The sequence below is a fragment of the Harpia harpyja genome, chromosome Z (assembly GCF_026419915.1).
Source record: "Harpia harpyja isolate bHarHar1 chromosome Z, bHarHar1 primary haplotype, whole genome shotgun sequence".
Classification (NCBI taxonomy): Eukaryota; Metazoa; Chordata; class Aves; order Accipitriformes; family Accipitridae; genus Harpia; species Harpia harpyja.
Genome location: NC_068969.1, coordinates 104,454,067 through 104,466,514, shown reverse-complemented (window position 1 = coordinate 104,466,514; position 12,448 = coordinate 104,454,067). Strand labels below are relative to the sequence as shown.

The 12,448-nt window shown below is 40.6% G+C and overlaps 1 protein-coding gene across 1 annotated transcript in view; it reads right to left on the bottom strand.

The window, feature by feature from the left end:
- The window catches only part of ADAMTS12 (ADAM metallopeptidase with thrombospondin type 1 motif 12), a 168,102-nt gene that overhangs the window by 37,036 nt on the left and 118,618 nt on the right, over positions 1-12,448 (bottom strand). The window contains 3 exon segments of the mRNA XM_052777832.1: positions 2,875-3,016; positions 4,396-4,640; positions 11,387-11,507. Coding sequence (XP_052633792.1) covers positions 2,875-3,016; positions 4,396-4,640; positions 11,387-11,507 — 508 coding nt within the window.

Here is a 12,448-nt window from a genome sequence, read left to right as displayed (position 1 = left end):
GACTTGTCATGCAGCACACTAATAGCAGAAGATGATCTTGCCTACTCCAACGCACTTTATCTTACAAACCTTTCAAAACTCTTCAAATGCCTGAGATTCGGCACAACAGGTCTGTTACTGCCAATGACAATAAATTCTGAATCTAAGCAGAGTGTATGTTCAGATAAAAATCAATCTCATCATTCAAAGCCAGAAAGAAGTCCTGTGGAAGTCAGAGAAGGGTGTTACTTAATCCAGCAACATTGGGAACATTCAGTTCTGCTGTTATTCTGCCTCCTGGTGCTGAACTGAACTCTGGGGGGGATCAAACCACAATAATGGATAACCGTGTGAGACTTTCTGGTTCTAGGTCAACGATCACTACCATGCCCATATTCCCTGCTAAACATAGCAAGACTTTTAGAGTTTCCAAATTTCTATAATGATGGAGAGTTAACATTTTCCAAATACATCTTCCCTGCTGCTACGCCCTTTTTTTATGCAGCAAAGCTCCAGGTATTTTTGCTGATGTGTTTCTGCTCTGATCATCTGGGCATAAACCTGCCATATTACTGCACCAGTGTGGTGCTTAGGATGGCCAGCTAGCTCAGATTCAGTGCCAAGCCAATATGACAACAGCACAGCTGGTCCACATTCAGACAGCCCAGAGCACCACCAGATTAAGCATCAGGTACCTACAGAACACTGCAGACAGACTAATATCAGAGCTCCCCTGGCTCAAGTGATGCACTGAAGCTCTGTGCCAGGGTTTCTCTTTTTTCTGGGCAGGGAGTAAGCGACCATAACCTGACTGCATCATATATTAGCAGATCACATCCTCCTTTAGACCAGTTCGGTTACTTCTATAAATATATGTATGTAAGAGGAAAGAGAGCAAAAGGTCTATTTATTTTCTCCTGTCCATGAAGGAATGTAGAGAACTGGGAAGGCTTCCATGCCCATTTTGAACTGTGATGCACCTCTTGGTCCCCCTGCAAACTCATGTCAGCAAGTCCACAGTCTTGCCTGAAACATATCATTTCTACTTAAGCAAAGAAAAAGCCAATGAGCTCAAGAAATATTTATTAAGACCTCAAAGACAGTAAACAGGGGAAGCCACTTATTAAATAAAAACTGAAGAAAACCTCTATCCTGCAGTCCTCTATTTAAGTAATCCATGTGGCAGTTAGAAATCAAAGCCAAGTCACAAAGTTCTTTAGCCAGAAGGTAGGACACAGGATTATAATTCACTGAGTGAGAAACAGTTCTGGGAAAAGTGCAGCTGATGTAAAAAAAACCCAAACCGACACAATAAACAGTCTAATAACACCCCCCCCCTTTTGTTATCACGCTAATTGTTACATTAAACACTATTCACAACTAGGTATCAGAACTAAAACATACAGCATGCAATTGAGCAAAACACTTGTTTTGGGTACCTATTTAAAGAAAATGTTTTGGTTTTTTTCCTGTTAACCAGAAAGAACATGGTGTTTTGTGCTGAGAGGCTCGTCTCAACCCCCCCCCCCCAAACCAAACCACATTAATATTTGTACAGACATAATATATGGATGTATAAACATCTCTATAATATGTCCATTATATATATAAAAATATTTTTTTAATAATATAGGAATGGTATTGGGATGGGGTAATTTACACTACTCTTCTAAAATTATTCTTTTAATCTTCTAAAATTAAGGCCATACAGTGTCCTTTGTTCAAACCACTGGAAATGCGTTATTTCAGTATCTTCCCCAACAGGAATGATCAAAAAATTGTTACTCCTGTAATCATCACTGCTTCTAGACTCCCAATTGGATTTGTTACAACATTTGTCCTTTTCTTTCCTCTGGAAAGTAGTTAAAGAAGGCAATTATCAGAAAATACAGACAATAGCCTAGCATTAGAAAGAGAAAAGGTTTATTTCATGTTGTTTGTCCAGTGGCTGTAACATTGATCTTCTACTGTTCTGTACTGTTTTCACACAGACGGTCAAAAAACAAGGTTGCCATCCTATCTCCAGGACCTGTCTTCTGTCCAGTGAAACTCAGGCACTAATTCAGACAGAAGGCTGCAGTCTCTTCCCCCCAGGTGCAGACTTCCTTTCACACACAACATTTTTCTTATCTTTTAAAAATAATTCTTGCAAAGTATGGGTAAAACCCTTTACTTTTGTAAAGAAACTTTCAGTCTTTTTATCATTGTTGGTTTACTGCAAGCATTAACTTTATCTCATTGATCTGTTAACTGCTTTAAAGAAAGTTTTCCTGCTAGCATTTTCTGTGTGTTACCAAAGGCAAACTTCTAGACCTGTTGTTAATCCTACTTCATGGGTGTCATTCTGCTTGTCTGGTTTAATATGCTGCACAGAGCTACCATATAACTGCAGCTGTTCCCAAGCCATTGTACTGAGAGTGGCAGAGACATATAAGTTCTCAAGACTGATTTAAATAAAGTAATTATTGAGAAATACACAAAAAGCATTGTTCCTTATCAAGGCAGGACAGAAATGAAGACTATTTTTGTAGTTAACATATTGGAAAGACTCAGTAGGGAAACAAGAGCAGGTCATAAATTAGTATTGCTGGGAAGTAGGATTATTGTGAACAATATTGACAATAAATTATGAGGAAAAGAAAATTGTAGTTTTTTATTTTGGTTCACAGAGGTTGAGAATTTCAGGGCAGGTGTTATAGAAACATATTTGCCTTAAATGCTTTAATAACATTTTAATTGAAAGCCAAAGTACATTATTGTAACGATGTGATTTGATTTCCCATCAAATGCAGATTAAAGAACTTACCTCTTTGAGGATGCTGTCTGGATTACTTAAAGATGAGATTTGCCAGTAATGAAGACAAACAGTAATAGAAAAAGGAAGTGAGGAATTACCTCTTCCACAGGTAACACTGCAGGCTGTCCAGTCTCCATACTGCCAAAAATACTCTGGCTCTCCAATCTCGTTCTCATTACTTTCTTCTTTACGTACAGTATATTCATAATGGATTCCAGGGTTAGTTTCTTGAAAAAGTAGCTGGAAAAAGAGTGTGGTTTATTTAATTACTTATGATTTTAATAATCTACTGGGCCAAAGCTTTCGAAGCATGAAAACAGAAGAATCAGCAAGGTTTAAAGCAGCCCATTTTGAAGCCTACTACCAGTTCAGAAAAGCAGACTAGCAAAACTTCCATTTGTGTGCTGACAGTGGGATATGTGTATCTCTCTAAGACAGTTGCTTGCCAAGCACTTTTGCAAGCACAGGTGGGAGTAAGTGGGTCAGCATAATTGGTATGCTATTGACTGTAAGAAAAGATAACACAAAGTCCATCCAAGGCACTGCCAAATGTGCTGCTGATTAAGAGCCACTGCCTATCACCATTATAAATAATAATTTCCCTACTCTTCTGAAATAGCCGTTACAAAACAACCACTAGGCCAGAAAACTACAGACTTTATTCAGACACTGCTTTAATAGTATTTTCAGTGTTTCTGGATTAAGAAGGAAAATTCCAATTGAGAAGAGCCACTCAAGAAATTTACCATTTGGCTGATGAGAGCGAGAAAAGAAAAACATCAAGGGATAAAAGACTTCAGCAATGAACTTCTACTCTTCCTCCTAATCGTTTCTTTGACCTTGTTACTGAAAGTGAAAATTGAGCACCCACTAGATGCGCCTTCTCACCAGACATTCAAAGTGTTAAAGTGGCTCCCATCACACCCCTAATACTTCTTTTAATTGCATGGTGGATACACCGGCAAAAAACCCAGGAAAGATACATTCAGAGAACAAAGGGGCAATTTAAAAGTATTTTTGCAGAATTAACAGAAGCTGGTTACGTTTAAGTTAGAATCTATAAAGCAACATAAAAGAAACAAAAGGGAGCAACCCCAGTGGATGCTAAATGGATCCATTTCACTTACCATAAGCTATTAATTCATTTTTCTAATGCTGTATTTTCTCACTCAGTGTAAGCTGTCACTTCTGTCAGCCTTCCCTAGCTCTCCCTGTTCACAGCCTGACATCAGCTCTCTTTTTGTGATAGTTACTTTGCATGTGGGTCTGGTTGACATCACAACCACCTGCAGATCTAAGATGGCACAAGAGACAAGGAAGTTTGGGCAAAGGACTGACCAACTACAGGTGGCAGGGTCCCTATCCTAGTGGCACCACTGGATTATACCAGCCTTTAATAATGACCAGACTATGATACTGGACACCTATTTTCAGGCAGGATGAACAACCCTCTCAAGCAAGGTGTTTATTTCTAAAACAGCTCAGCTGATTTTCACAAGACAGCATGCTAATAGAGTGGTTTATATACAAATGCACGTATTTCTCCAGCCTCAGTTACAGAGCCCCAGCACATTCTGCTGCTATCCAAAACCAGCAGGTTCTGCTAGTGATCTATTTACCTGAATCCATATTGATTCATTGGTGGGTCCTGGAGCAGTCAGGTTTTCTAGATCCCCCGTTCTGTCATACTGAAATACCGTGCCTGCCACTTTGTATTCACCATTCCACTGGATGATAAAGCCTCCATTCAGGTAATATTTTTCTGGGTCTTTGCTTCGCACAGCAAGGAAATTTCCTGCTTCTGCAACTTCCATGACTTTGATTCCCCTTGCACCTTTTGGAATTAGCCCAATATCAACATATCCTAAGAGACAAGAAAGGTTTATGGAGGTGAACAACAAAAATGTCACTGCATTTTACTTATGCATAAGATTATTAAAACATCAGCTTTGCTTGAAAATATATATAAATGTGCTATCACAGAGCTTGTATTTCAGTTAGTTAGTAGTGTGACTTTCCAAGCCAGGTTTTCCAGTATCAGTTGGGGAATATGAATACACATTGTGTTTAGGCAGTAACAGTGGCATTTAGAAGGGATATAGAGGTGAATGACTTTCCAAGCTGCACCAGGGAAAATCTACTCCACCAGATGACCATCAACATCTCCATAACCACACCCAAGGGCTCTGGCATACTGCAATGTGAGTAATCTGGAGAAATGCCAGGGAGTCCCAGCAAGTTAACAGTCTGTTGTGGGAAAGGTCTTTTCAATGTGCAAGGAACTTTTTCATCTGTCACCAACATGCAGGTATGTACATAGTTCCATGCACCTTCTCTTGTCATTTAACTTCTCCACGGGTGTTTCCCATCGACAGCCTTGCTACAAAAACCTGAATGTTATTCAAATGCCTCAAATTACTATGATCAGCTGAACACATTTTTATAAACTACTGATTTTCATAAGGAAGTTCAACAGCTCTTCATGTATAAAGTTATCTGTAAAAAGGGATTTTTGGTATGTGTCTTAAGAATGGACCCAGAGCATCTATTACAGAATTCTGTTTGCACGACAGGCAATCTATGACATAAGGCTCTGTGCTTCTCACCTTACAGGGAACTGCTATTGCTATTGCTACTGAACTGTAAAACCAGGAAATTCACGTAGAAATTTGAACACAAACTCAGATTGCCTTCTTGCTGTTTCTCCTGGCTGGGCTTTAGAAATTGGATGGATGACAGCTCTACAAGCAGGTGCCCTGGGAGTGTGAGCTGCAGTTTGTGCTGGCTTACTTCAAGATTGGAACATAGGCTGTTCCCCAGTTCTTGTCACACACTGCTGAGGTCATGAATTAAATTCTGAGACTCACATCCTGTTCACCTTTCTTGTGAGATAAGCTTATCACCTTTGATTGCTCACTCACGAGTGAGATAAACCATGCTGGGCATACTAAGTGATCTTCAGTATCAACACTCCCCACCTACCAGAAGTACTTAAATGCTGTACAACAACCTGCTGTCATAAATAAGTGCCCCAAAGTTTTAACATCTGAATTTTCTTCGCAGCTCTTTTGTGGGGTGATAAGTATTGGTTCTAATGTCCTATGTTGCTTATGGTACAAAAAAGGATCTGTCTACTTCAGGCCCTTCCTAATTACATGAATAATATATAATTATGTATGTATTTTTCCAGTTATTAATGCTCAAGAGGGAGAGTTTTCTGGATATCACCTTTTGCAAGTTTCCTAGACTGACTGTGGAAATTCAAACTTTTCAGTCTTTCATATGTCAAGGGAACAACAAAATCTGGAGGATTACTGAACAACTTCTATTATAGGAAACGAGCGGTATAGGTCTATTATAAGTAACCAAGTTCTAATGATTCTCCCAAATGTTCTATTCATTTAGTGCAGAGGAGATGTGTTGTGAACACAGTGTGTGATCGTATAACTAAAGACTTGATTAGAAGGCATACTCACAAGTGGACCAAATTAACACAGCATGGAAAATCTTAATTGTGTCACGTCCTGAGAGTTTGGCTTTGCAATGTTGGTGTCCTTTTCCAGCAGGTTTTTTTTCAGATGTAATTAGAGTAACATTTGTTCAAAACACAAAGTATAAAACCAATAAACCATAATTTTCTTTCTGTTGAAATAAAAATTTGTAACCTCTCAAGTTTTTGCATAATTATTTTTGTCTGAATCACCTGCTGTTACTCATAAACCTGATTTTAAATGTATTGCAACTGTCCGGTGATAGATGTTACCATTTGGTCAATGTATCATACTCCCTTCTCCCTGGCCCTCCCTTTTTTTGACTAGCTAAATTACCTCCTGATTTCCCAGAACCTCAGACTAATTTCCAATGAATGTTATCTGCTTTCGAAAGCAAAGCTAATCACCAGCAAGCTTATGAGTTTGTCCCTCAAAATAAATTTTTGTTTAAAAATGATGTGGATTTGATGTGTTTATATAATTGTTCCTAGTTATACGCTTTCATCTGATAAGGATCTAGAGATCTGAAATTCAATAACAGTCAAAATGTCAGCTGTCTAACCGACATGCTACGCTCATTAAATCCTGGAGCATCCATACTGTGGGTGCTACCACACACTCATGAAATGGCAACTCTAAGATGCTATTAATCTTTCCCTTTTTAATTAAAATTAAATCCATATGCTCCAAACACTGATGAGAGTACAACATGAATAAATTCATGCAACCCTTGTTGTAGGCACAGCTCTAGCAGGACTGAAGAGCTTGTTTCTCTTTTCCCATTGCTGTGAGAGAGGAGCAATTTCACTCAGGTGGTTAGCACAGTAATGCAGGTCAGATGATAATCAATCTCCTTACCACAACAGCTCCCATCCTGCTCTCCAGTTTGTTGTACCTGTGAGGTTCTCTCTCTTAAAAATACATGCTCCTGAGGCACGATTTTCCTAAGCCAGGCTCTAGGCACTACCACAAGAATATTATGTGGAAGACAGGATCCTGGTGGCATATTGGGTTTGCAAGTCAAGGTACAGTTGCATACAGCCTTCTCATGGAATAGAGGGAGCACTGCAGTGTGTGATGGTAATGGGAAAAAAATTGTAGTCTAGAAACAGACTCCTAAGCGATGATCCAGGAGACCTTCCAGTCTCTGAGATAAATAACTGCACCATGGCTATGTCCAGCCTCCATCTTGGGGATCTGATCCTCACAACCTCATTCCCCCTTTTTGTTATCCATTTACTCTACACTCCCTGCACTTGACACAGTCCTAAACCCCTGCCCCTTGTGCCTCAGTCTTTCTCCTACTCCAATGCTTCTCCTCATCCAGCAGCGCAATTAATTCTCCTTCCAAAAGAGTTTGCACACCTTGCAAACGTTCTGCTATACACAATACTCCTTCACAGTCATCACAACAACATGAATAACAACAGGGATTTTGACTTTTAAATACTCCTACCTCAAAATAAAAGCACAAGTCTTCTACCTTAACATGAGAGCTTGTGAATTCTTTGCCCAGGCCTAGACCCTGCTTTGCAATGCCCTGCTCGTGTTGCAACCTTTCTGCCATAAGAGTTCTGCTGAAGCAACCTGTATGATTTTCAAATGAACCTCCTGAAAACAAGGTGCAGACCAGATACTTGCTAATATTAGTGTTAGTAGCTGAGACCACCTGCGCACATCAGACCTCTGATTTGTTTTCCATCATGAAACTCTAATGGAATCCATTACACAGACAATGCTGCCATTCTTGCAGCTGTGTTGGGAGCCCCTGGACTGCTATTCCCATTTTGCATCCACAGGAAACACAAAGAATTTTAAAGAAAATCCAAGTAATAATACAGATCTTAAAACTTTTCTTTCTGAACATGAGGCGGTAAGACTTCAGATAAAACTGATCACCCTGTCGTTGCCCTTGTTTCAGCTGGGATAGAGTTAACTGTCTTCCTAGTAGCTGGTACAGTGCTGTGTTTTGAGTTCAGTATGAGAAGAATGTTGATAACACTGATGTTTTCAGTTGTTGCTAAGTAGTGTTTAGACTAATGTCAAGGATTTTTCAGCTTCTCATGCCCAGCCAGTGAGAAAGCTGGAGGGGCACAAGAAGTTGGCACAGGACACAGCCAAGGCACCTGACCCAAAGTGGCCAACGGGGTATTCCATACCATGGGACGTCCCATCTAGTATAGGAACGGGGAAGGGGGGGCAGGGAATCGCCGCTCGGGGACTGGCTGGGTGTCGGTCGGTGGGTGGTGAGCAATTGCACTGCGCATCATTTGTACATTCCAATCCTTTCATTATTACTGTTGTCATTTTGTTAGTGTTATCATTACCATTATTAGTTTCTTCTTTTCTGTTCTATTAAACCGTTCTTATCTCAACCCACGGGTTTTGCTTCTTTTCCCGATTTTCTCCCCCATCCCACTGGGTGGGGGGGAGTGAGTGAGCGGCTGCGTGGTGTTTAGTTGCTGGCTGGGGTTAAACCACGACAGCTGTGCAGTGAAAGGCTGAATTAGTAAAACTCTTTCCTAGCATTTCATTAGTCTGGCCTGGCAACTTAAGTAAACTTGCAGACAGAATACACACTGCTGCAGCACCAGACCCAAGAAAGGCCCTGCTTGACTCAGGTTCTGAATAAAGCTTTAAATCAAAATATATTAGCTTTGATTTTCTATTTCTCAGTGCCATTAAACATAGAAAAAACTCTTCAAATCTTGCCAGTGACTGGCAGCATGCTTTGGTCCAGTCTTGTTACCTATACTGAATTTATGAGCCTGAAGTCTTTATATTTACATAAACTGTTCAGTAGCCACTCTGACGTAAATCTGTACTGCAAGACAGAATACCACAGTACTTGTCAGAGACAAAAAGAATCCAGATATTGTGAACAAAACCATTTCCCTATTCTCAGTAAGCATCAGTAAGCATCTGTAAACATCAGCAAGATCCACATGGTGTCTTAAAAGCTGAAGAGCCCACCAACCTCTGCCTTTCCTGACACTTTTTCTTATTTTATCTGCAATGGAGTCAATGTCTGTAGAAGACAATCTGCAGAATCAATCCATTTTTTGCTAAATCTAAAGAAAGCAATGAAGTAATTTTACTTAACACTCAGTAACCCTCAGCAGTATCTGTCAGTAAGGCTTATTGATTCTTGGGAGCATGAAAAACTAAGTGAAGATAAAACACAAAATGAATTTAAATAAAATAAGAGGCACTTATTCTCCCATGTGTTACAGTACTGGACCCTTTTGGTAAAACTGGTATTTGAAAATACACTTCACATCATCTGCAGCCTTGGAAAACCCACACACAGCCAAAGGCAGAGTGAATTTTAGAGTAGCAGAAGCAAAAGATCAGAGGCTGGAGGATTACTGTAGTATTGGAGGAGAGGAAGCTCTAGATTTTCCTTTCTAAGTCTCACACGCATATACAGCTTGCACTGCTGCATGGTTGCAGGCATCTTCACAGTTAACCTGTGGGATACGGAGTAGAGGAAAGCACATCCAAGTACACAGTACAGAAAAAACCCTGAAATAATGAAAGTGCTTTTCCCTCTGTCGTGGTTTAACCCCAGCCAGCAACTAAACACCACGCAGCCGCTCACTCACTCCCCCCCACCCAGTGGGATGGGGGAGAAAATCGGGAAAAGAAGCAAAACCCGTGGGTTGAGATAAGAACGGTTTAATAGAACAGAAAAGAAGAAACTAATAATGGTAATGATAACACTAACAAAATGACAACAGTAATAATGAAAGGATTGGAATGTACAAATGATGCGCAGTGCAATTGCTCACCACACGCCGACCGACACCCAGCCAGTCCCCGAGCGGCGAATCCCTGCCCCCCCCCTTCCCCGTTCCTATACTGGATGGGACGTCCCATGGTATGGAATACACCGCTGGCCAGTTTGGGTCAGGTGCCCTGGCTGTGTCCTGTGCCAACTTCTTGTGCCCCTCCAGCTTTCTCACTGGCTGGGCATGAGAAGCTGAAAAATCCTTGACATTAGTCTAAACACTACTGAGCAACAGCTGAAAACATCAGTGTTATCAACATTCTTCGCTCTGAACTCAAAACACAGCACTGTACCAGCTACTAGGAAGACAGTTAACTCTATCCCAGCTGAAACCAGTACACCCTCAAACTTTGGAAAATCTTATCAAACCAGCTCTAAATTATTAGCACAAATCATATTTGTGCAAATCAGAATTATTTTATGAAAAAACCACAAACACAAAAGCCAGCCAAAGACACACCTCACTGCAGTTTCTCCCTCCTCACTAGCATGGTACCAATTATTGCTCTTGAGACTTCTCATCTCTGCACCAGCCTCTTTCTTCAGCTGCAGACCTTGCTCTAAGCATACTCTCCAGTGCACCATCTTCTCACCTCTCCCCTTCCTGTGCTGATTTCCCATTCAAAGCTGTTCATCGTGGCTGGTGCTTCCATCTCCAGCTCACCGCCATGGTTGTCATTCAGTTTCAGTCTCCCACTCCCTCTTCTACACTCTCTAGCTCCCCTTCATCCCACACAAGGCAACTCAAAGCCTGAATGTCTCAGTGCCATCAGTGAAAAAAGGCTCAGTCCTCTGAGTGCTGATTCAGACCACCTTAACCCTGCAGGGAGTTACTTTTCTCCCCTTTAAAGCCAGAGGCATCCCACAGAAAATTTCTGAGCAACCAAAAGTGCAAAGTTCTGCATGGGGAAGAGGTGGCACGTAGTCACCAGGAGCCAATGGTATCAGACTTATGACACTTAGAAATTAATCCCCAAACCACTCCAGCATTTACTTGGTGCTTTACACTGTCCAGAGATTTGGTCCAGATTTTCCAAGGTGGAAAATTACATTCATTTTGTAAACGCACTTTCTATTTTGGGTTTTATTATTATCTGCGTAACTTGCATAGGACTTGTTGGTCTCTGACATAATTTTCATTAGACAAGGTGAACTTAAAAAGCACAGACCACAGATCTTTTCTGGCAGAAGCATGATTCACTGTGAAACATCCATTTACAATCTCCTACGAAGATCGATCACTCAGTTTGCAATGAGAAGCGCTTAATCCTTTTTATGTAGAGAAATGACTTCACCAACTTAAGAGTTCAAAAGAAGAACCCGTTTTACCAAATCCTTCACTTTGATTAAACACCATCTTCACTGTACGACAAGCAGAGCCGTCTCCCAGGCAAACTCCACACTGGTCTTCAGTTGCGTTGGAATTTATCTCATAATCACAGCCAACAGTCTAGAAGGAAAAACAGTTTCAGAATAAATGTGGCCTCCACAATGAAATACTCAGAGCTCATGTATCACTGCCTTCAGTGTACTCTGCTCTTATAAGAAGGGGAAGAATCATTTTTGTGGAAGAGTATATATCCTATATAAACAAATTAATAGTAGAGATTGTTATACCTAGGTCAAACTCATGTGTATTATATGAACATGAAAAACAAACAAACAAACAAACAAGCAACAACCACCACCAGGTCATGAAACATATACTAGTGACCAGTTACTTGAGATGGAAACGTGCCACCCAAATAGCCTCAACATACAGGACTGGCCAATAAATCTAGGATTTGTGTCTGCCTTCTTATGTCACAGAAGCATCCACGGATTCCTAGCAATACAATGCAGGAACATAATTGAAATCTCTGTGTTAGCTTTTTGTGGCCGTCAGACAGTGCAGAACCTCTACTGCAGTCAAACCCCCCAGCACAGAGAAATCAAAGAGAAACTCTTCAGCAGACATGAAGTTTTACACCCATGACAGCTGCTTCTCCAGCTTGCCAGCATGGGGGAATGGGTCAAGATAAAGTTCTAGTAAAGACCGATTTTCCAGTTCATGCTTGCTACAAGGAGAAAGTGAGAGAAAAATTTATTCATACTGAGTCAGGACAAAACTTCTTCCTTGCCCAAACCAAAAATTCTGTGCATTAATGCCTTTAAACTTCAAGAAAATCTTTATTTGGTTTTGGGGTGGTTTTTGCCTCTCTTTAAAAACTAGCAAGGTTGCAGAACACAACCTAATGTCCAACACTTAATGGTTGTTAACAGTATCTAAGATATCTGAAGGCCTGTGATTTAGATGAATAGCCGTAAGTCTGGTAGTACTTAAAGTTCTTCTCGGCTGATTTTTCTCAAAATAAGCTTTCAGGTGCGATACCTGCCAACTTCTCTAACACC